Source organism: Taurulus bubalis (genome assembly GCF_910589615.1).
Source record: "Taurulus bubalis genome assembly, chromosome: 13".
NCBI classification, from domain to species: domain Eukaryota; kingdom Metazoa; phylum Chordata; class Actinopteri; order Perciformes; family Cottidae; genus Taurulus; species Taurulus bubalis.
The window spans coordinates 19,103,621-19,129,688 of record NC_136601.1 but is presented as its reverse complement, the minus strand read 5'-3'; the positions used below and the strand labels follow the sequence as shown (position 1 = coordinate 19,129,688).

At 43.9% G+C, this 26,068-nt stretch overlaps 1 protein-coding gene across 1 annotated transcript; it reads left to right on the top strand.

Annotated features, from left to right (window-relative positions):
* Positions 1–1,009: 1,009 nt before the first annotated feature.
* Positions 1,010–10,629, top strand: lonrf4 (LON peptidase N-terminal domain and ring finger 4; the record flags this gene model as incomplete). Its single annotated transcript, XM_079228961.1, has 12 exons — positions 1,010–1,307; positions 2,855–2,973; positions 3,542–3,664; positions 4,396–4,584; positions 4,686–4,797; positions 4,989–5,064; positions 5,284–5,398; positions 6,492–6,613; positions 6,725–6,883; positions 8,371–8,533; positions 8,649–8,798; positions 10,480–10,629. 12 exons carry the CDS (start codon positions 1,010–1,012, stop codon positions 10,627–10,629), a joined length of 1,776 nt encoding a protein of 591 aa, XP_079085087.1.
* Between the last annotated feature and the right edge of the window lie 15,439 nt (positions 10,630–26,068).

The window sequence follows — 26,068 nt, the reverse complement described above, 5'->3', positions numbered from 1 at the left end:
GATCTGCTCTGCATCATACGTAAACTGCAGAAAAGAGAAACAGAAAGCATGCATATGCAGTTTGCACCTCCACTAAGGCGTTTTTGCTTCTTCCTGACATGTTTACACGTGACTTTATTACGCTGATATCTACGTGAAAACGGGGTCCGTGCCAATATCTTGTTATTATCCTCAGCTGGGATTCCCTTTTTCCACGACAGCATGATTTCCATATTCTGCATCGTTTGAGTTGAAATATCACTCCAGTCACCAGACTCTATCCCACCCATCAGATGTTTTCATTATATAGAATACAATTCAAAACAACCTAGAACTTTTGTCGCAGGAATTATGTTACGAAACTCGGCATCTTTGGCTTTCACAACAGGGCGGAAGAGCCATCCCGGCAGCCAATGGGGCTGCGCGCTGCTGCGCCACGTGATCTTTATTTATGTAATGTAAATGGTCTTACACAGTAACCCACCTTTGTGGCAGTGGATACATCGAAACCGGGGGTTAAACACGTCTACTTGAAAAATAAAGGAGCGCTAATGGGGACATATTCCGGTGCGGTTTGCGTTGCGTTCGCGGAGTTCAGAGCGGCGAGGAAAGCGGAGCACTGAATTGGACGCTGATGTTTTTTTGGTCTTATTCAACGTGCTCGAAAAGAGGGAAAGACGTGAGGTGTCCCAAACCTGAAGACGAAGTTATAGGCTTGGCAATGGACAGCGTCAATGGGTCCGATTTGTATATGCAAAGGGAATATGTGAGGTGAGGATAGTCGCTCACATTTATTAGCCCAGTTGGACACAAACCAGGTCGGCTCCGAGCAGATGTGATCAAAAGAAGCGACACATGTCGAGCTGTCAGCGTGTTATTTAACGCTCCATGCACTACTATCACACAGACGAGCCTCTCCGTCCGCATTGCTTTGACGATACAAAACAAAGCAAGACTTTCTCTCTCCCCGTGGGACGTTTTATTTATTTATTTATTAATTCCCCACGCCGGGTGACATAACCCATCCACCATGGATCTGCTGGAGTGCCCGCTCTGTCTCTTCCTGATGTGCGAGCCGGTGACCATGTCGTGCGGCCACACGTTTTGCCGGAGATGCGCGGGGGGCTACCTGCCGTCCAAGTGCCCGTCGTGCAAAGAGAGGCTCAAACAAAGGGAAGTGAAGAGCATGAAGAACAACGTCCTGCTCATCAGCGTCGTCGAGAAGTGCTGCCCCGACGAGACGAAGACCAAGTGCCACTTACAGGAGAAGCTCAAAGCCGGCGAGTTCGCGGAAGCTTTACGCATCGCGACCGAGGGGCTGCACTCTGGTAAGGGGGACTCACGTCCATGACATCACCACTGCAACAGCAGACAAATCACATATGTTTGTTTTAGGGTGAATTAGGGTGTTCAGTGCCACAGGGGATGCCACAGGTCTGCTGGGATGAACGGTTACCTAAGGTCAAGATAGTTTGGTGTGCCACTTTTACGCACTGCTCAACAGTTTTGGCACTCGCCCAGTGATGAGGACTGATGGTGCGTCCCCAATTCTGCCCTCTCGACTAGAACACAGTGGTAGTGTGCGCAGCAGTGAGGGGCAGGAGGTGAAGTGACAGAAGGAAGAGGCAACTTAATGTCTCAAGCACGGATCTGGATGACTAGGGAAGGCTGTTGTTGACCTGAATGCTTAACTGGGTCAGTGTTTCTCTGTGAATCTTTCTGAAAACACATTTAAACTAATGCCATGAGCTGCACCAGAAAGCCGCCCTGAGGCGAGTTAGCCTGCATTAGTCTGGTCTAACATCCCCACACCCCATCCCTCTATCTCCCCCTCTGCTTATATCAGTCACACACAGTGGAAGAAGCAGTCACAGCAGCCACAACAGCTGCCCAATTCCTGATTTCAAAGTACTCTTTTCTGGACACACCCCTCTGCTGTCAAGCCAGGGTTATAAATGAAGAGGCGGTGATGTAATGTTTTCACAGGGTTCCTAGAAACACCCCCTTGCAAACAGATCATCTCTAATACCTTATCTGATCCTCTGGCCTGCACCCTGTGTATGTGCAGTTGACCTTGTTTCTGTCCATGCGGCAGTATGGCCTCCTGGCCTGGATGAGTTGATCTGGTCTGTGGGTGTCCTGGGTATCGTTTGAGTGTGTTATGCGACAGTGAATCAGCACACTGTTGAATTATCTGTCAACCCCATTAAACACGGCTGCTTCCCTTGGCTCCAGTTCTCTTGGTACTTGTGTAACCATCCTCCTGGGCAGCTTTGTTTACATCACTTTTCCTTTTTGCCATTGAATGTTTTGAGGTTACGCCTTGTCTCTGTCCTTCCTTGTTTCATAACGTGGGCATTGTAAAGTAATTAAGGCCTTCCAGTTGAGTAATAGTGGCTCTCTGAACCTTGTGCACGTTGCTGTCGCAGGTGTATTGAACCAGTTGTTGTGCCCGACACATAAGCGCAGTTTAAGAAAATGTATCTGTTTTGGGTAGGAGCACCTTTTTCTCTCCTCAGTGATGCCTAGATTCACCATGAACTGATATTTTCCTGTGGCCTTGTTTTGCTTGTGCAAATGTTAATGACATTGTTACAGGAAGCTGATATAAATTGTACTTTTATAAGTTGTATAATGGACGTGGCTAAGAAAGAGCATTCAATGCAGATCAGTAACGCCCTGCCGGGCAGTGTTTGGATTTTCCGCCATGTTTCAATGTGCAGGCTGCAGGTTGTTAGATGTTGAATGTTTTTTAAAGGTGTGTAAATAGTATTAAAGTATTAAAGCCACAGCTCATGCAAATAACTGCTGAGATGATATCTCATCCCTTTCTCGTTTTCTTACTCTCTCTTCCACCCTCTTTTATTTTTCTTAGTCCCGAACGATCAAAGTTTGAAGCTGTGTAGCGCCGAAGCTAACTGGGGCCTGATGCGTTTCTCTGACGCTCTGACGGACCTCGACTACCTCTGCTGCCTTCGTCCTAACTGGACTGAGGTGAGAGACATCGACAGTGTTCAACGCAGACCAGTCTGCGGAAGTCGTCCGTCAACAGTGCCGGATGCAAAGCTGCCGTTCTCACTTCGGTCCCCTCCCACCCCCCGCCCCCTGTGCTGCAATCCCTGCTGAATTTGACCCTAAATGCCCTCCATCCTCCATCGGTTGGTTTTGTAGCATGCATGTTACGGCACACACCGTGTCTCAGCATGCAAAGCTGGGGTCGTGAGAGAATTATTCTCCGCTTTTATTGGTGTTATGTCATTTACAAAGTTATGCAAGCAGCTACTTATTTCAAAATGTAATTTAGCCCGTGGGTGGCTCTGTGTAGTGCAAAAAAAAAAAACACTGGATAAAACCATTTATATTGTTTCTTTTTTTTTGAGAGAGAGAGATATGTGTTCTATTACTTCCAAACACCACATCACATTCCCCGATTCAAAATGTAGGAAAGAAATATGATGAGCGTTATCATACTGCAACGCAATTCCGACAATTCGGATTGATGACACTGCGTAGAAGTGTTATGTCCTCTGCAGTGTGTGCTGACGGCTTTCTGTTTGTGCAGGGCTTCTTTCGTAAAGGGAGTGTACTGCTGGAAATGGGTCAGCAGACAGACGCCCTCATCCAGTTCCAGCGTTGCCTCAAACTTCAAGCTGACTTTGTCCCTGCAAAGAGCCAGATCAAGAAGGTTTGTATAGATTGATACAAATGCACCTGTTGTTGTTGTTTTTACTGCAAACTGACGAGAGTTGACCAGATCCAGTTTTACTGGAGAGACGCTGGCCTTTTAGAGTTAAAGCTGCAGTATAAACTGATTTGCCTCACAGCATTGCTATCGGACACGCGCACATCACGTACTCCTCTCAGAGTTGATCGATCAACTCGGTTCCATAAACAAGTCAGAGGGGATTAAAACAGATGGAATATGAACAGTATCCCATCTGATTTTTCATTATAAGCCACATTATGGTTCATATGTTTAGAAGCCAAAGATTTTTCATAGGTTTTTGTTGTTAAAAACACCCATTTATTTTCTGTTTAGCCTTTATTTGGTACTGTTCATTTATTCTGACTGCATATATTTAATTATTAAATTATTGTTGTAATTTTCATTATTATTATTATTATTATTATCAGTAGTAGTAGTAGTAGTGCTCGTAGTAATATTATTGATACTAATTTACTTCTGAGAAAATGTTTAACTTCCACATCTTTAGTTTTAGAAATGAGTTAAAATGCATTTTACATGTAAAGTGCATCCAATATTTACATGCAAATTTAACTTAAACGTTATTCCAAAATGGCCAATGATGGCTTTTTATCACTAGTTTTAGTTCACAGCTCTGGGTGAAAACAAGCACATTTACCACGATACCTTTATGTGACTCATTTGTATTTTTTTATGAATTAAAATGTCAGATTCTGGAGGCGGAGGGCATGGACGTGCCGGACGAGGTGCCCTGCATCTTGCAAGTGGTGTCTGAGTACTTGAAAGATCTCGGCCCCATTACCAGCCTCAGCGGCTCTCAGGGGCCGACTCACCCCGAGGGCCTCAAACATCCACGTGGGGACGACAGAGAGGGAAAAGAGGGAAGAGAAGCACACCAGGTGAGCACCCATGTGCACTCGCATGTCCGATTAGAGTGCTAGGCGTCTAAATGCAACAGCAAACTTACAAAACTGTGTGTCTTTCGGGCTCCGTGGTGAAGCACGACACGGGTACCGAGTGCTGCCTCAGCCTCTGCCAAGCGGTGTCCTTCCTCCCCGCTGCTGAAGAGGACGAGGAGATGATGATGAGGAGGGGCGATGGCCATGGCAGGGGTACGCACACGCACGCCAGTGCACACAAACACACATTTATCATAAATTGTCCTCATCATGAATCATCTTCGCCACTGCCTCTAAAGACAGCTTAGCCAGATGGTTTGAAATTGCATAATTCTCTCTCTCTCTCTCTCCCTCCCTCTCTCCCTCTCTCTCTCTCTCTCTCTCTCTCTCTCTCTCTCTCTCAGGTGAAAGCGGTCACAGCAGAGAGAAGACTCTGGGAGTCCTCACCGTGTCCGACTTTGAGTGCCCTCTCTGCATTAGGTCGGTGTCCCGGAGCATTGGCTCTAGTCCATAATGCATTGCTCTCTGCACCTTGTCTGCTCTATTGCCACATCAGGTTGATCCCATCCTCCTCTCTGGCTGGTTCATGTGTATAGGACAAGACTTGCTTACCAGACTCACAGCTGCTTTGTAAGTAGCATGAACCTGCTTCCTCAAGCCGGGCCGCGTTAACGTGCGCCTTTTGTCTGTTGTCTAAAGGTTGTTTTTTGAGCCAGTCACGACGCCCTGTGGTCACACCTTCTGTAAAAACTGCATCGAGAGGAGTCTGGACCACAACCTCCGCTGTCCGCTCTGCAAGCAGCCGCTGCAAGAGGTGACCACCCACAGACACTTTCACACGTCCATTTTAAACTTCACGGGTTGCCAGATCCTGTTTCTAGCACATGGACCACTTTAAAAGTCGTAATGCTTTGTGTTTGCCTCTGCATCGTGGCGATAACATAACTTCAGTCAGGTGTATCAGCAGCTTTTGTGACGGTGCAGGAATAAATATTTTCCACTACTTGATTTTTCACATAAAGGTGGAGGCAGAGAGAACTTCCTGTTTCCTCCATGCTATGTTTGTCTTGTGATATATGATCAACCCTATGATAAACAGTACTGTCTGTGTTTATGCATTTACCTTCTGGCATACACAGCGGAGACCACGTTCACATGAAATACTCAATTAATATTGTTGAGAAATGCATTTTAGAACTGCACATTTTAATGCTTGTGTTTTAGTGACTTGTTTTACTATAACATTTACAATGTATAATTTCTTATAATTAGGATCCAAAAAAAGGTAACTATATTCTGTTCAGTGAGGTAGTCGTCACGTACAGGTGGGAATATGTTAGTAAATATATGTTTCCACTGGGTGGAAATTTTCTCTTTATAGAGTATGTAAAGCAGAAAATGGGAGCAACATCAACTTCCAGTTATCGGCAAGCAGAATAGAAAAGCACACTTTTCGGTTCTTTTAAGATTTTTCTTTTTGTCAAGAGGAACTCCAGCGTGAAATGACTGTCAGAAAATTTCTGGTCCAGCAAACACAATGCAGAACTAAGCGGGTCATTTGCATAGAGGTTGATTCCATTTAAATGGGTGCCTGTACTGCTCCTGTGAGTCTGTCCCCCTTTTCTTCTTTATATTGAAAATAATGAGGACATTGCAGCATGTTTCTTTTCTCTTGTCTTTATTTGCATATTTGGTATTGAGGTCATCCAAAAGTAACAGGAAGTGATCAAGTTGTGTTACTTTAATATTGAGATACTCTGATTAGGTTTACTGTCCTTTACATTTTTAACAGGTAATTAGTAATAGTATCGGAAGACATTTTTAATACAGGTAACCCTCCCAGCCCTGCTCGTAAGCATCACAATGTTGCTATTATGGCTCATTTGATTTCACTTTTTTCTTCCCAGTACTTTAAAAACAGGAAGTACAACCCCACACTTCTGCTGCAGGACATCATGACCCGCCTTTTCCCCTCGCCGTTGGCTGAGAGGAAACAGGTCCATGAGGCTGAGATGGCTGAACTGTCCCAGTACGCGCCCACCTCACACACCCTACACTTGTGATTCATTCTAGCAACTTAGATGGCGCCTTATCCTCACAGTTCTATCCCTTATTTATTTTTTGTCTCCTTCTTTTGTAGTCTATCTACGGACATCCCTATATTCGTTTGCACGGTGGCCTACCCTGGAGTGCCGTGCCCCCTGCACATCTTCGAGCCTCGCTATCGGCTGATGATGCGCCGCTGCATGGAGACTGGCACCAAAAAGTTTGGCATGTGCTGCTATGAGCATGGCAAGGGGTATGCAATGTTTTATTTATTTTTTATCTATCCAGAGCAACCTATTTAATTAGTAATTGTGGATTTGGGTAGATAATGAGAATATAGCTGCATCAAAATATAGGCCGTTTTGAACCAAGTGAGGTCGAGGCCCTGTACACACAGACGATTGCAGTTATTTTGACCAGACTGTCAGGTAGCGAGACCGTGCTTGACATTTACCTCATTGGGAAGCTCGCAGCAGGCGAGCTGGAACCTGCTGGGAAGGTGAGCACAAGCAGACAGCACATTGGGCAAAGTTTAAATCATTCACAAGTGACCCTGAGTGGGTGGCAAATAGCAGCATGGTCACCAATCTGGTGTGAGATCTGCTGGATAGTTTCATTCTCCCATTTGCTCCGAGCATTTCAGGCACGATTACTGAAAGATATCCGGTTATCTAAACTAATATTGAAATGATATGCAAAATAATGTTGTCTGAAAGCAAAATATGCAAAAATAATGTCGTCTGGAAGCATTATCTAAACTAATAACTGGGAAGTCACGATATTGATTATGTGAGTTTATGAACCGTTGGTAAAAGTCTGCCTCGTTTCAAACATTGCAGTTGTGCTCCCCCTTAAACAATGTTTCAGTAGTTCTTGTGAGATTTAGTTTTCTCTTTGCTGAGCTTTGCTGAGCTTATACCAGGATGAGGTATTTCGTTTGGACAGTGTAGGTAAAAAAAAAAAGTACTTATCAGCACTTTTCAAAGTCCATAAAGCTCTTCTTTAGTGACTACTTTTGAGCTGCATCCTGGGGGCCCAGGATGGACGTCAACGCCATTCTCCCCTGCGTTTAATGGGTCAATGCCCGAACGCGTCGAACTATAAAAAAAACTGGTACGGCAGGTGCCATTTGAATAGTTTCGTTTCTCTGCGTCAACATTTTCTTCTTTACGTTTTCCACCGTTTGTGGACTTGTTTGACCGTGCGAACACAGTCTCCCTCTTTGCGACCAGAAATGTGGGCTTTTCTTTTGGGTATGCATCTGTAGTTGAGCTTTGCAAGCTAGTGACTATTTGGTTTGTGTACAACACACAGAGCCGGTCGTAAACAGGAACGCGGCCATGTGTCGTAGAGTGCCGTTAAAAACCCCTATTGAGAAGCAGTATGCGCTATCCATGTCCAAAGAATACACAAACCCGAATAATCCCGGTTTATCCCACTTGTCATTGTTTCGTGTTGGAGAGATTAATCACCTTAGTGATTTGCAAGTAGAAGTATCCCTATATTTTAATCAGGGTTTTAGAAACACATTTAGAAAATATTTTTATGTAAGACTTTTGCAAATAATGAGGCACAACATGTATATATTCTTTCTCATATTCTAAAAGGGCAAATAATATAAAATGTTTGAATACAAGTTTGGCTTCAATTGATCCTGATTTTGACTGTCTTTGCACCCAATTTTGTTTTTGACTGACGCAGCATGAATTAAGATGAAAAACGTCCACGGTTTTCCCTCAGGTTTGCAGACTACGGGTGCTTGTTGGAAATCCACAGTCTGGAGCTGCTGCCTGACGGCCGCTCCTTTGTGGACGCAGTGGGTCGCAGCAGATTCAAAGTGCTCAAGAGAGGCCAGCGAGACGGCTACCACACCGCTGATATCGAGTACCTGGAGGACCTCAAGGTCAGGGTCGCAGAGATCACTAAATACAGCAACATTTCAAGGAACATATCACAACCTGGACTTCCTCCACCACCTGACTTTGTTTTTGCTCGTCTCTGCATCCTCGCTCTTCCAGGTTGACGGTAGTGAGTTGGAGCTTTTGGAGCAGCTCCATGACAGCGTGTACCAGCAGGCCCAGGACTGGTACCAGCGCCTTGGCAATCGCATTCGCGAGCAGATCGACAGACAGTACGGCACCCTGCCAGACAAGGAGGACAACATTCAGGTTGGGGCTTCGGCACGAGTGTGGTTTTTACTGTAGCTCTAATTCTTAAACAACGAATGTCTCGATTAACCGTATCCAGGAACCCCTGAGCAAATGTTGTTGTTGTTGTTGTTGTTGTTGTTGTGTTGTCCACCACTGAAATCATAATGATTCCTTGCTGACCATAGTAGCATTTGGTGGCTAATAAGCATGGACACTTACTCCAAACCACACTAAACATTCATACAAACCGGTACCCGTCATTATTTTCTTGTTATTTTTCCTTCAATTCAGTTTTACCCACGCTCCACTCATCTATTCATTTCAGCATGGAATGAAAAAATATGTAAATCTAGCTTTCAATAGCAACAACAGTTTTCCAATTGCACTGCACTCAGAGCCCCATTACGTTGACAACAATACAAACAGACACTATGTTCATTGGGGATGTAGTTTCAGTTGAACGAATGGAAAACATTGGCTTGTTGGAAGGGGAGAAAGACACAATTGTAGAAATCCAAAGCATTACAGTGTGCATGGAAAGATGATGTGGAAAACTGCAGGTTAAAAAGTTATTTGATAGCTAAATAACTTGATGAGCCTCAGGTGTCCTGTCCTGAATATGTTTATTACGACACACATCTGATCAGAGAAGCTTTTGGTGCAGCACATATACATGGACAGAGACGTACCAAAAGCACAAAGTAACGTTGCATTTTTAGGGGACACATGATTAGTGCCCCCAGGCACTAACCAGGCTACCAAAGCAGAGATTAGACTGTCATTAACAGGTTTCATGGCGGCGGCAAGGCTGATCCTGCGAAACTGGAAGGGCCCATAATATACGCCCACGCTCACAGACTGGCTCAAACTCATGACAGAGACGGCTGCATTTGAAAATAAGATTGCCAGGGTAAAGAACAGTTCAAGCCAAACTGAGTGGCCAAGTACTCGTAGGCGGGATTTATGTGTTCAGGAAAATGCAGGTATAAATACAGGTATACAGGTATATGCATGCAAATTTACATTTAAAAGATAATTAAAGGGGTGTCAGGGAGATTGTATTTTTATTTATTTAATTTTTACGTTATTATTGTCTGACAAACCTCATTTTTGTATTAATGTTTAATATTAATATATCTAAATGAATAACAATGTAAGTGCCAAAAAAAAGGTAACGCTGCATTCGCTCAGCTTTACACAGTATGTCCCTCGCCACATAGAATCACGTGTAATCGTGCCGTCAGAGAGGACGCAACAATAATGCGTGCTTTGTAACCCTTGGCCCAGACTAGTTACCATGGGAGTCGGGAATATCTTCAAGGTCTTCATCTTATCTAACCTTCTGGATAGCCAGTGCCTCCTGACATAAAGAGTGCCCAAAGTGAAGGATGCCATGTATTCTCACTACGAGTGACGGAAGCTTCATTGAAGTGTTGCTCAACCGCTCGTTGGCGTAAGCTTTAAAAAGCACCGGGAGTCGGCCCACGAATTTTCTTTTGCTGAGTGAAGCAAAAACAAATGATTGGCTGACGCTTCGTTCTGTCATTGGAGCGAGACAAAAAGTTGGGACCACCCGTCACACAGCGACAGTTTGTAGCTTCATGTTACCGACTTCCTTTGAAAATCACTTGTACTGCTGTAGTGCTTTGTACTAAAAACGCTAATTCGCCATTCTCATCCGCTGTTCACTGTCCTCTAGGCCTCGTCCAACGGTCCGGCCTGGTGCTGGTGGCTGCTGTCGGTCCTCCAGCTGGACCCTGCCTACCAAACCACTGTCCTGTCCCTGGCCTCGCTCAAAGACCGCTTGGGACACCTCCGCCTCGTCCTGGAGTACTTCTCTCAGAGCTAGACCCCACAGCTCAGTGGTATTGTGACGACATCTAGCTGAGAGTCAGTGGACACCAATGAATGCATCCCCACCACGGAGTTTGGCGTTGGGTCTACTCTGAATCTTAAAGTCACAGCCCCAAGGCCAAATCACCTGGTCAATACACCCTTTTACAGTTTGTAAAGAACGATGACGTACGTAGGCACGCGCACGCAGTTTGGCAACGAAACGCGGCCATTTCTCATCAGTCCAGGGGTAGTCAACACGTTTTACAGCTCGCAGCCAGAGACGTCGTCAGCGTTGTGGTTTAATGAGTGACCAAGGAGACTCTCAGCCGAATGCGTCCGTGGATGCTTGTTGCTTGAAAACACAAACGGAACATGTAGGTGTCCGAGTAAAAGCCTTCAATTAGATTTTAAATGTGTTTAATATTCATGCCAACCATTTACAAAAGTTACTTTGAGCCGCTGCGGATGCAATCAGTTAACACGGTCACTCGTTAAGCTGAAACACCTGTTGCTCCAACACTGTCCAGGTCCTGTAGGAATTTTGTAGAACCTGAGTCTGCTGTTAGAGTCTTGATTCAGACAACCAAACCTGCACCAACCAGATGTTCAGATGCAACAGTTTTAAGTTGTGTTTAAAGCTCGCTAGCTCATCTGGGTGGCCGGGGCAGAGCGCTGTTCCCGTTGCCAACATGCACACGCATTCCTTTGAGGACATCTGCTGTAAAAAGGGTCTATATCAGAAAGACAGTGATTTTTATTAGAAAACACAGTGCAGTTGTATAGAGTTGGGTTTTTGCTGTTTGCATGTGTTATCTTTATATTTTGTTTCCCCCAGAGGACATCAAGGGTTTAGAAGTCTTTCTTTATAGACGTTGGACTCACTGCAACAGTAAGAACGACAGGGTTGACCAAAGATGCTCATTATTTTGCTCAGAAGTGGTAAATTATTATTTGTTGATCAACTAAATCAGCTCAAATGATACTGCTGAAAATAGGCACTAGGTGTCACTGTTCTCCAATTATTATAAACAAGAAGAACATACAGCATCAGCCGAGCTAGTACTGTGTCCTGTACTGTCGTGTGTTGCCTCATCAAATCACACTCCTGCATTAAAATAGCTCAGTTTGGAGGCAGAATAAACAATAGCACGCACACAATTTGGAGAGGTGTTTTTTTAGGACTATACACATCGCAGGATTAAAGTTATTTGGAGATTGCTGAAGGGCACTATTTGTAATACTTGCATTTGATCGGCTATCATCTATTGGCCTTGGCAGCCATTGACTGGCTCATTTTATACTATTGAATAAACATAAATGATCCCTATTTAGTATTAAATATTGCAATAATAATTTATAGTTTCACATGGCAGCAACTGGAGTATCTTTTTTTAAAATGAATGAAAGCTGCTGGATGCTGTTTCTCATCATCTGGTGGGAAAAGTGTGAAGCAAAGTGACGACAATGAGGAGGCGCAGTCAGCTTTGTTTTTACAATACGAGCCCGCGTGATTAACTATGGTGCCGGACGCTGCACCGTATGCATGTGTGTCGGCTGTAAATAATGAGTGGTTTGTCTCTGTGGCTATCTCCATTAGGGTATTACTGTGTTTTAAATTTCCCACGGCGGCTACCGTCGACGCAGTGTTTATCGTCTCTTGTGCAGAGATGGCCGTAAAATAATCTAGCGAGGGGTCAGACTGCGGTGCGTCTGCGTGGGCCGTCTCCCCGCCCGGTGGCGCCTCTCCCACCAGTCACGGTGCCTTTTTGAGTGCCTGGGCCAACGCACTAGGAGACCTGCAAAGTCTTAGCGTTTCTACACCACATATGTTTAATGCACTTTTCTTTTTTTGCCGTTGACGTAGTGCTACATTCCGTGGAATGTTACGTATAGTTAATTTACTAACAAATACAGGTTTACTTTATTAAAACGTGCCATCGATATTTCTATGTTGTGTGTTTTCCAGGAATAGTAAGATAAATAGTCACTGTGTTTATGTTTGTCGACATCACGGACTCTGACGTCGGTGTTCAAACCGTCATGCCTTCTGCCTGGTGAATATTGAACGACCATCAGTCAACATATCACGTGAAACGGTCAGAGTCGGTCCAACAAACAGAAGCCCTGCTAGTGTGATGTTGTAGATATTGTTTAGAATAAAAGGGGGGATCTTGAGACTTGATACGCACACACAAATGTCCCACTAAAGGGTGAACCAATTGGATGGGCTGATGGATACTGGGGCAGCATCGGTTGCGTAATAGACAAACTACACACTGACCTGGGAACTTACACTCGACTTAAGGTCAAATAAGCCGCCTTTTTTTTTTTTTACCATCTTTTAGGATCGGTTAATCAAACTTAGTTAATATACGGATGTTTTTGAAGCCACCTGTGATTGAAATTGGCGTCAAAGACTTTAATGTGCCAGTTATTACAACATGTCTCCAAAGCTATAGTGCCATTAATTTCACTGAAAAAAACGACACTCGCATCAATAAAGGTCAGTTTCTTGCTGCTACATGACACGATTAAAGCTCACTCACGAATAAAAAGGGATCGAGATTCTTATAGAATTTTCCTGAATGACCAGCCTCATGAACCCTTTGTGATAAACGCATGACTACAAGCCCGCAGCCATCGGGGTGAATTCCACTCCGCAGTTGGGCCTCTTATCGGAGAAGAAAATATTTTTGCACAGTGAAATCATTTTGTGTGTTTTGTTTATCTCTCTTTATCAAATCGCGCATATTTGCATATTGGCATATTTGTGTGCATCTCTTTCAGTACTTGTAGATGTCGCCTTTCATGGAAGACTCTCATATTCGTTTTACTCTGTTTGAAACTGAACTTAATCTCTGCACTGATGTGCAATTTTACCTCATGATAAAATGCTCAATACATTTGAACAATAGATGATTGTAGCCCACATGTTTTTGATCCAGCTATTGGCCCTAATTTGCCACACAAACCTTTGAAAACTAATGTGTCTCAGCACATTCATGCCTTTTCATGTCCTCGGTATAATTGGGTTATGGCAGAAAATGTCATCTGACACAATTAAAACAATTTGCACCAAATCCACAGCCTGTAATGCAGAACACGGAGGTCACGACTACCCTTCTTGGCAGCGAGAGCCAGTCTTACAATTGGGAAAGTCTGAGAAAAGCACCGTGGTGGCGTGCTCTTGATATGTGCTGCAGCTCGCTGGACATGTTGTCTGATGTGGTCTGATTTGGTCCGTGGACAGCATGAACTGGAGGGACACGAGTTGTGATTCCCGACACTCGGTGCTCAAATCCCTAAGACATTTAAAACACACTAAAAACTAAACCATCTGATTCATTTGTATTCAGTCCACCTCAAAGCCAAGAGCAGTAAATTATCTTGATCGTATTATTGTTCATTCGCTTGCCCCCTGGATGACTTTTTAAATGTTATTATAAATAAAGCTTTTCAAAACAAATTCTGCATTTGTGTCATTTAATGTGCCCTGTTTAGTGTCTGAGCGATTTGAACTTCATGCAACCAATTTTTCGGTCATTAAGGCGGCATTACGAGCCACATGGAAGTGATGGGATCTATTGCAATTCACAGCATGACAGAAATTGGTAGAAAGGAAGGATGATGGAAGGGAAACGTGTCTCACATGCTGATAGCGAGACGCGTTGGCAATGAAACCGTTATAATTACTGCGAGAACTGTGAAGTGCTGCAGCTGCAGCGGAGTGAAAGAAGCCTTGGGTTTACTCTTGTGGTTAGAAATTAAAATTAGAATTGATAGAATGGGTATTCCCAGAGAATGCCCAATTGGATGATTATAATTAACTTGACTGTACGGCAAGAAAGTTACCTATTTATGAACCGTGCTGTTCGTTATGATCCCTGATGTGCCACACACCCGAAAGATGATCATATTTAAGATGCATAGAAACAACTCAATTTCACATCACTCTGTGTATGCAGACTCATTTTGGCATGCATTATCATTTTTAAACATAATAAAAACAAAATGTATACAGGGAAACAACACAATGCACGCACACGCTATGAACAAACCGTCCACAAGGGGGCAGTCTGCAACTGTGGAGGGATAGTATATAGAGTCACAAAGATGGAATCATACTTTATAAACAAGAATAAATCTCATATGAGACACATAAAGGCTCAAAAATGATCATGTCAGTGTCACCAATAGGGTGATATTTTGTCTGACAGAGAGAACCAATCACACAAAGCAAACTGGGAGGAAGTAGCTATTTCCCATGCAGCTGAAAGGAACATAAAGTAGTGAAAGAGAGGATGTGCGAGTGTAGGTGTGCGAGCACAAACTGCACGCCTCTAAGCACGAGAAGTGAGGCCCGTTTCCTGGCAGCGTCCCCTGCATGTGAAGCAGGCAGATGAAAAGAGGCTTCAGTGGCTTCAGCAGGGCTCCTGTAATGCAGCTCAGCGTCGACATCAAAGCCCATTACATTTGAAGAATGCCACAGCTTTTCTGTACTAAATTGATCCATCGGCTCGCGCTGACTCCCCGTGTGTGTATAACTGAGTAAGGATGACAGGCGTTTTGTAGGAGTGTGCGTTTGGTATTGTGTGTGTGTGTGTGTGTGTGTGTGTGTGTTTCCTGTGCTGCTGTTAAGAGAGTTACCTCACAGGGATACACGGATGAGGAAGCTCATCGACAGGGAGGATATTGTGTTTGTTTATGTTATGGTAAGAGTCAAGGAGAGACGTACAGCAGAGAGAAATTAAGTCCTGAGGTTTCAGTCCTGAAAAAAGCAAATGAGTGAGTTTATGATCGCTCATAATTAAGGAACGACTCGCTGGGGTCTCCCCTAAATAGACTATAGTCTGTGCAATATAAGATACAGTAGAACAATATCAAGATAGCCACAGAGATCCTCATCGTCATCAGAGGATGCCGTTGTCATGAGAAAAACTAAAGAAAGCAAACCTGACAAGAGCAGGATTATCAATTAGGAACTTGTGAAAAGTGAAAAGCATTTTGTTTACCTTACCCAGCCTGAAAGACAATATACAGGCAGATAATTCCCTCCTGAGTAGAAGTGTGGTGAATCAAAGTGAAGTGGAGAAGGAGATAGTGAACGAGCTCGAGTTGGTGTGTGTGTGTGTGTGTGTGCACTTTGCTTGTTTCTGTCTTTGTATAATCCCCCTTGAGTGTCAACACGATGATAAACCCATGAGTACGCTCTTGTGTGACAGGGCCTCTGAGAGCCAAGGTAAACACGTTGGCCACCTGCCTCCGATAGCACCACGAGACACCTCACAAATGCTCTGATATAATGCAACACAGTCGTACAAAGAAACAAAAAGCCCAGGCAGGAGCTTTGTGGTGCCCACAAAACGCTTTCCTTTCTTCTTCTGAAATATCTCTATTCCTTCCAAAGAAGACGTGTGATGATCCAAGCCGTGAAAAGTAGGATTTGTGAGGCGAACAAGAAGAATTTGACCTTCCACTGACTGTTTAACGCCTAAAAACAAATTATAAATAGATGAGATAACTCTTTGCCCCAAAGAAGGCAACAATGGTACAGACTAGAGTGGGCTAGAGTGAGAGAGAAAAAAGGCCCTTTTATATGCTGGGTGATTCCTGAAAAAAAGATACAAGACAAATGAAGCAGATAGGGATTGCCTGCTGAGAGATGAAGGACAGGAGAAACAGGAGGTAGCGGAGGCGCTGCAGGAGACATGATGTCACCCAACTTGCTCACTGATTCGTAGTTGCCGCCTGCTGAGACGCACACCTGGCTGCGGGGCTGCTATCGCACGGCCCTCGCGGTGGTGGGAAGTGGACCGTGTGCATGGTGTGTTGTGCACATTTATGCACCTGAAGGACAGAGAGAGAGAGAGAGAGAGAGAGAGAGAGAGAGAGAGAGAGAGAGAGAGAGCTCAAAAAGCTCTGAGTGTGTGTGTGTGCATGCTCTGATTCCCCATCTGGAAGTTGCATTGTGCAAACAACACATGTTTGGGGGTGTGTACTCATGCGTGTCCGAGTCCAGCTGTTTGCTCCAGGCTAAATTTCATATGCCTCAAGTTTCCAAAAATCTTTTCACTTCACAGAGGGGGTGTAGCTGTAGCGTAAAACATACATTTCAATGAAGAGTTGGAACAGAGAAAATATACTTGAGATTATTTTTGAAGCTTGAGAAATATCACACAAGTCCACAGTTCCCTTCATCTAGCGAGGGACTTTCAGCATCTGTCGTTTATGGTTTGCACCTTTACTGTTTCAGTTCATGTCACCAAATGAACTTTGACCCTGTATCTTGACGTAGCCTCCTGTACGCTACCTGCGAGCATCAATAAACAGCAGACAGACAATGTTAGCTCATTGTAAGAGCAGCTAATGAGTCAGATATTTCCCTTATTGGAGTTGATGGAGACCAAAAACAGAAACGGAGGGTTAATGTTGGACTTGCAATTATCGAAGGCCAGAAACATTACTGTCCTAAAGGGGCCAAACATTAAATAAAACAACATAAAGATGACTGCTTCAAGGACAAACACTGTATGTCAAGGGGTTCAATTAAATCAAGACTACAGACTACAAGTCACCATGAGCATTTTTACATTGGAGGTGGTCAGAAAACAACTCACGCCAGTCTTCAGAAATTCAGCATACTGTAGAGAAAGCAAATATGTTTGCTTCAATAAAAACGCTGACAAATAGCTGGGGGACATACAGGAGGGCAAACCTTTAAATATCGACCAGGTAAATAATGAAAAACAGCGCGAAAGATCCCATCTACAAGTTTCAAGACATTGAGGAGGGAGATGGTCGCGACAAAGATGATAAAGGAAGTCGCTGAAGTAAAATGAGAGGGTGCAGAAGAAGTGGGGAGAAAGGCATGCAGGGTGGAAAACAAGATAAGAGCCAAATCTGACAAATACGCACGTTTCAGTAAACACAGTGATATCAGTCCAGTCCATTTCATCTCGTCGCTTGGCGGTCATAATTTCCCCAGGGGCAAGTCACACTGTTCTCACTGGAGAGCGTGCGTCACCTCGAGGGAGTTGGGGATTTAAGTTTGTAAAAGCGAAGGTGTGTCTGGAAGATAAGGTGAGATGTGAATAGAAACAGCAGAAGCCAAAGATGTGTGGACAAGGGCGTAATTTACTGGGGGTGACGGCGTTGGACCCCTCCACTTTTTTAAAGTCTGAAACTAAAGTTTTGTTTCACCGTTGTACCATAAGAGTGTATTGGATAGAATATCCAGAGATAAAAGGGACTCAACAGTTAGAGTGAGGGAAGTTTATTGTATATCTTATTCATTATCTTTAACTTCTCACTCCCCCAATGTCCACTATTCATACATCATTTCAGCTCACAATGTAGGGACATGTGAGCTCTTTCATGACAGCTCACAAACCCATTTAGCCATAGCAGCCTGAAAGTGAGAATATCTCCAACCAACTAAAATAATCTCACAAACGTGCACTGTATCATTGCCATCATGTAGACTCCCCGAGCTTATTAGCATTTGGCTAACAGTTATCGGCACAATGTGGAAACGTACAGATAAGTTTGCAGTTAAGTTCTCCTCTACGAGTCTTCACTTCATTCAATCTTCCTGAGCATAACTGTAGTCTGCGTAATTTACTCACAATCCATGCATACACACCTGTCAGGCGACGTGAGGTAACAGCACAGCACTGGAGAGCGTAACTCATAATAATGGCCGGACCTTCTTCTTCATCCACTCGGGATCCACCCTCTCTCTCATCCTTCCAGTACAACACGGGGTCATGCCATCTGTAGAAGATCTCTGATGACTCTGCAGTAGTCGGGTGTATTAGGAATGGACGGGAGGAGGCGTACAGGGCAGTAGTGGATGACTTTGTGGAGTGGGCCGGGAGAATAACCTGCTTCTGAACGTGGCCAGAGAGGTGGTGACCAGAGAGGTGGTGACCAGAGAGGTGGTGACCAAAGAGGTGGTGACCAGAGAGGTGGTGACCAGAGAGGTGGTGACCAAAGAGGTGGTGACCAGAGAGATGGTGACCAAAGAGGTGGTGACCAAAGAGGTGGTGACCAGAGAGGTGGTGACCAGAGAGGTGGTGACCAGAGAGGTGGTGACCAAAGAGGTGGTGACCAGAGAGGTGGTGACCAAAGAGGTGGTGACCAGAGAGGTGGTGACCAAAGAGGTGGTGACCAGAGAGATGGTGACCAAAGAGGTGGTGACCAGAGAGGTGGTGACCAGAGAGGTGGTGACCAGAGAGGTGGTGACCAAAGAGGTGGTGACCAGAGAGGTGGTGACCAGAGAGGTGGTGACCAAAGAGGTGGTGACCAGAGAGGTGGTGACCAAAGAGGTGGTGACCAGAGAGGTGGTGACCAGAGAGGTGGTGACCAAAGAGGTGGTGACCAGAGAGGTGGTGACCAAAGAGGTGGTGACCAGAGAGGTGGTGACCAAAGAGGTGGTGACCAGAGAGATGGTGACCAAAGAGGTGGTGACCAGAGAGGTGGTGACCAGAGAGGTGGTGACCAGAGAGGTGGTGACCAAAGAGGTGGTGACCAGAGAGGTGGTGACCAGAGAGGTGGTGACCAAAGAGGTGGTGACCAGAGAGGTGGTGACCAGAGAGGTGGTGACCAAAGAGGTGGTGACCAGAGAGGTGGTGACCAGAAAGGTGGTGACCAGAGAGGTGGTGACCAGAGAGGTGGTGGTCGACTTCAGGAGGAAGGCGACGGCTCCACAGCCTCTGAGTGTTCTGTGAGAGGACGTGGACATGGTGGAGGAGTACAAGTACCTGTGTGTCTCCATCGTCAGCCGACTGAACTGGAAGGCCAACGTCAATGCTGTCTAAGAAGGGGATGAGTCGACTCTTTTTCTTGAAGAAGTTTTGATCCTTCAATGTGTGCAGCAAGATGCTGGAGATGTTCTACCAGTCGGTTGTGAGCAGTGCTCTGTACTTCACCATTGTCTGCTGGGGGAGCAGCATTGGAGCCGGTGACACCGACAGACATAACAAACTGGTTAAGAAGGCCGGCTCCATCATCGGCTGCAAGCAGGAGTATCCGGAACAGGTGGTGGAGAGGAGGAGGCTGAAGAAATTATTGGACAACCCGGACCACCCTCTCCATCGCCTACTGCAGGGTCAGTGGAGCACTTTCTCCAACAGACTCATTCAAGTCCACTGTCACAAGGACCGATACAGGAGAACATTACTGCCCACTGCTATTAGTCTGTACAATAAGTCACCTCTGGCCAGATCCTCTGTAGATTAATCAACATCAATAGCCCTTGCACCGCTTTTGTTGTTTGTTACTCACTGTACATGTTTGTGTTTATATACACTTTACTTCATATACACTACTACTACTACACTCCACATACTTTTTGTTGCCCTTTCTCTATTGTTTAAATTTAACTTCCTAAATGAATACTCTCTGAGCTGTACATATCTTTCATCCCTGTTGTTTTTATTTTTGTATATATTTATCATCCCTGTTATTTTCATTTTTGTATCTGTAAGCTGCTACTTTGACAACTCATTTCCCCTTGGGGATGAATACAGTATATATCCACCCATCCAAAACAATGACATGAATTAACCAACCAAAAGGAAACGAATGGAAAAATATTTAATCTCAAATTCTATTCATTAGTCTTGTTGACCTTAAATACTCTCAAAGAAGTTTCCAACATTTGTCACCAGAACTTTTCTTTCGTTTGATATTTTCCTCTCCAATCTCTCTTCGTCCATTTCTCAAAACTTCTCTCGCTGAATCGTGTTTCTGACAGAACAATAAAACACGGTCCACAGTTTTCTTCTTCACAAAGTTCACACTTTCCATTGTTATGTTTCCAGTAACATAGAGGGAACTGTTGATACCAGCATGATCCATTTTCCTATTTAGTCCACTAGATCCTTGGTCCCAACCAAGGGTTTATTTTTAAAAAGAGCTCTTCCTTTGCTCCCTTTGATCCATCTGTTCCGCCATATCTTTTTGATTTGTCCCTTCTGACTTACTTATATTTACATTAATGTTATTTTCTCCCACTCTTCAAAGCCCCCTTTGTGGCTTCTTCCGCCTTCTCACTCCCATCAACCCCAACGTGGGCAGGGACTCACAAAATAAACAGACAGCTGCATTTGATGAATTCTGAATAGTGATGGTATTTCCTACAATAAATCCTCTCTACTCTTGGAGTAGCAACATTTCTAACTCATTAATACCACACATGAATAAGATGCAATTACCCCGCTCTCTGACCCGATGTCCTCTACCAATTGTAAGGCGATAACTATGACCATTAACTCACATGCAAACACAAATAAATCATCATCAAGTCTCTTCCCACACTCAACATTGAATTCTGGGATTACTGCTGCTGCTGCCGTTCTCCCAGTCTTAGGGTTATTTAGAGCCATCTGCATGCATCTGTAAATAGTCATTCCTTTTGATGTATGATCTTAAAATTTCCCCAAAGTTAATCTCTTATCAGTTCAAGGAGGCCAAGATCAATTTCTGGCTGTCTCAATAACCAAGGAGGAATAGCTGGCACAACAACAGTTGTAGAATAACTCCCATGCAGTGTACTCAATTCACTAGCCTTCTTCTTAACAACCCAACCAAAGCTGTTAGTTGGCCTTTTATCATGTGCCCAGCATGGCTCAATAGCACTTATTGTCGGATGGTTGTTTTGTCCTCGTCAAATTGACCCAATATGTTATATATTATGATCTGCATTCTTCTTAATTTAAATGGCATTTCCTTCATTTCTACCTGCAATGCTGGCAGAGATGTTGTTTTATAAGCCCCACTACGTATCCGTAAGGCTTGTGCTTGTATTGCATCCCGATTTCCCAACAACACTTTAGATGCCGACCTACAGTATATGCCATGCTGCCATAATCCAGAGCTGATCTTATATATATAGATCTATATTCTGCCTAATTATGAAGGAGATCGTCATCATAGGCTTTTCCAACTTTATATTTAGCAAAGGTCTCATGCCAACGCTACAGTGACCAGGTGAGATATAGTAGATATAGACTAATGCAAAAATAGTGTCGGTCTGAATTGTTTCACCAAATCAAATAGATTCCATCCCAAAATTATTACTAGATACGTTGGAAATCAAAGATCCACCCCTGAAATCCTATTTACTGTTCAACTTTTGAGTCTTATCCAACAGTACATACAGTATATGTGTATATAATCAGGAAGCAGTGATTAAAAGACAGAAACAAGTGTTTTATTCCCCCTGAAACATGAACTAGAGCACCAGCCCAGTGACTAACTGCTTTGATTTGATTTGAAGCAGCTCAGCGTCACCAAGCACGGGAACTTTCTCATGTTGGGATGTCTGGTTGTCATGGAGGCGAGGCGGTCGGCCTTGGTTACCATTACATTGATAATCTGCTCACTGGGCATTTCTTAATTAGATCACTGTTGGATGCAGACGTCCTGTGTACTCCGGGACACTATTTATTGGTATTTGTGAGTGCATGCAAATACATAACTGTCTGCCTCTACATCTGCGTATAACCATCAGTGTGCGTATTCAGCCTCCTGACATCAGATATAGAGACAAGCAATGCTCCCATTTCATTAATAGGCACACTTAGTGCTCGCAAGAAGACTCATTTATCATTATTTGTTTGTAATGCTGAAAATGCCCCATAAAATGTGAATTAAAAACACACATTACTAAGTTTATGGGTTTATGTAAAGTGTTTAAGATTCAAGTCAACAAAACAAAACAAAAGATTTAAAGAAATAGCGTTGATAGATGAGACCAATCCGTCCTAAAGCTGAGCGACAGCGGCCGGGATCACCATGACGCAAAGTCGTCTCTGTCCCAGTTTGAGCGGCGTGGTCCCGCTCAAAAGCACAACAGGCAGAAAGTTAGAGGGCCGGATAGACTTTATTAGATCTACACGTCCTGACATGTGACCACAGGGCACTCAGTGTGAATGTTGGCTGTTTCTCTTTTCTAATATATACAGTATATCACTAGTTGTATCACTAAGGGGCTTCAGGAGGCTCTTTTGAGGGAGAGTTTCAATAATACATGCTTTCCAACATCTGAGGAATATCTTGTCTTTTATAGTCCCCCACAAAGTGAAGAGGAACTGCAGCAAAGCTACTTCTCACTGGGATGAGAGAGAAAGAGGAAGCACACACTGTGTGGTTGTAAGCATGGTGAGAGTGTGTGTGTGTCGTAATATGTATTTGCAAATGTGTGTATTGTATCTGTTTTGCACGAGGGAACACTTACAAAGACATACGACACTCACAGACTTTAAAGCGCATAGTAAAGATGCAAAATGATTCTAAAGCTCGGATTAAAAACAAGCATGTAGCCATATATAGACATATCTTATAGACATATCATATCCTGAATGGAAGTGTACATTCTCACATGTATGCTCACGCACAAGAAGATGTGCTGGAGCTTTGTGAGTGCGGTGCGAGTGCCTCCCGTGAGGGATTTGCAGGAGATAGCAGTGAACATAGCGCAGGATTTCTGTCATCATTGAACACATGGGGAGAGGAGTCTGCCTCGACAGCAGCATTGACAGATTGCATGAATAATTTAGGAACAAAGTGAGAAGCCTCATAGACCTCTGAATCACTACCAATGACAGCTGCCTGCTCTGACTTTGACTCCTCTCTCATCTTTTTTAATGCATATTATTTCCATAAATCCCTCTCCTTACATCTCTAAGCTGTGTCTGGACGCAAAGTGCTCAGCGGTGAATCTCCGACACGCAAACAGGGACTGTGGCCTGAGGGACAAAGCTAAATGACTTTTAGAAACAATAACACTGCAAGATCTCACTCATAGTTTACTTTAGGGATTAAACCCAAAGTGGTTTAAAGGAGGCTGTGTACAGGACCTGGACTGGAGAAAGACATCACTGCAAAGTTACAGATGATGAAGTACAAAATGATCTCTCAGCGACCCACACTTAGATCATCAGCATTTTGCAAAGGGCAGGCAGTCTTTATTGATTTGCAATGTTCTGTCAGATATAATTGTGGGATGGTGATTAGTGGCCTTGTTGATTTCAAAATCAGGAGGAGATAATAAACGCTGACGGGAAATGTTTAAAAGCAGGTTGCTGCATTGCGGAGGTCCAGTATCAGTCAGAAACAAGCGTCACATCAGTGTTCAAACCTTTAAAGAAGCAGATGTTGTCTGAACTCCAGATGTTTTACTAATCTCACACTCCCATCACTGTCATCGCAGAGACAACAAAAGAAAAGCTTGTTACTGCAGTTTTGCTGAGTCATTAGTAACATTTGCATAATCATCACAACTCAGGAACAATAGTTTTGTTTATCATGTTTACTTTTGATTTGTTTTTGTTGGCGAGCAGAAGTTCTTTACAACTCTGAGCAAAACTTTTTATATACGTTGATGTGCCTTACTGGGACCACATCCAGACAAAGTTGTTGACTACTACAATTCGGCAATTTTGAGTTACTTGTACTTAACTTGGATCTGAATACTTATTTGCATTCATCTCGAGACAATAGATCTCACAGCAAGTATCTTTTTACAGTAATACATGACATTTCTTTCTGGATTAATCCCAATATGAGCAGTTATAGATTAGATTTCTTGACTTGATTAATTGTTAATGATATGTGCATGAGACTAATTATAAGAGTAAATCTAGATCCGTTAGAGATTGAGAATGTCGGTACATTTTCTTTATTGCTTAGTTATAGCACATACACACATAAAATATCCCCAAAAGGTGGGAGAGAGGCAACAAACTGGCCTACTTCACTGCAACATGTTTGAATTTAAGCCAAGCTGCAGGGGTTGAAATATTCACTTGAGCTCACGATTAAGAAGGGTTTAAAATCCTGTCTGGAGTGTGTGTCTGCGCGTGTGTGTGTGTGTGTGTGTGTGTGTGTGTGTGTGTGTGTGTGTGTGTGTGTGTGTGTGTGTGTGTGTCACAGCGAGAGGAGGTGGGATATGGTAGTCAAAAAGGATTGCAGGCTGTATGCCTGCCAGTGCTTGGCTTGATTTTAACTTTGGACAACTTGACCCAAGAGCAGTGAAATGTGTTCCAAGTCACTTCTTCAAGGTAACCAAAAACAATCAAGGTGCATACAGTCTAAATCCCACTAGGCACTCTATAATCCCCATAGCCTTTATTAAAGTGACCTTTTTCAACAAGGATTAAAAAAAAAGAAAAAAATCTCCAAATCCAATGATTTTTAAATGGCCTTTTTGCGCTAGAAGTGATTAGAAACAGCATTCCTGTTCCCCGTGTCACGTACAGAGGGACCGGCAGACAGACCTACGGTAATCTGCATTTTCCCCACCACCCTCCCCCATCCCTCTTTCAAAGAGGAAGTTGAAGGTTTATTAGAGTTGGTGGCCTGTGATTGTGTTTTAATGAGAGAATGACTGCGGAGGGGAGATAAGGCACTCAGTTCGGTCTGAGAGGTCCTCGGTGGGATTAGAATAATCATCAAAAAACGCCATGTCTTTAAAAAACACACAATGGAACAGGGCCCCTGTCATCCCCCGCTCCTTCATCCCTCCATCCCTCCATCCCTCCATCTCTCCATCTCTCCATCCCTCCACCCCGACAAGTGTCGGCCAATTGACATTCCAGCGTGATAGTCTTCTGCTTGCGGTGGAATGTGACATTTCCTCTCATCACTCTCTGTACCGAGCCAAATGTGCAGTTTTACAGATTAGACAGGCGGACAGTGAGTAAACGGGAAGATGGGGGTGGTGTGGGGAGGAGATGAGACAGATGCGAGAGAGCGAGGGGGCACAGTCAGCGAGAGAGAGCGAGAGAGAGAGAGAGAGAGAGAGAGAGAGAGAGAGAGAGAGAGAGGATGAGATGGAGAGAGATAAAGAGGCATTCAAGTACTGAATTAATGCAAACTCATGCTAATGAGGCATTCAAATACAGCGGCATCATTAGCCGCCATGATTTCAGTGTTCCTGTGTCCTGTCTTCCCGTCTCACTTTATTTACATGTTCCCCATTTAATGTCAACAATCAACTTCTGGCATTTCATTATGGAAATCACCAGTGTCAGTGGGAAGAATATCATGGCGCTCATCAATATAGGTTCCCTGTAAATGTCACATGTTAATGTGACATTAAGATGTGTGATAAGCTTAGACTGTGATACAATGGCGTTGTACATATACTTGGCTGTGTACTTTGTGTGCACTGCACCAGGAGGATTACAGAGTTCATCCACTGGGGGATATCAGCTTCTGATTTTGCTCAAGGGACACGCACGGCCACCAACTGGCATTAAGTGTTTTTTTTTGGCAGCAGAAACAAGCTGTCAAAGCAAAAGTGATATTGACTTTTTTTTATTATTTACATGTCCAGCAAACACGGCGCAACGTTTGATTTGTAGTTGTGCTTTTGCCACCTGATCACCAATAAATCCAATATTCACTCTCCTCCAGCTCGGTTTTGCTCTCCATCAACACCTGAC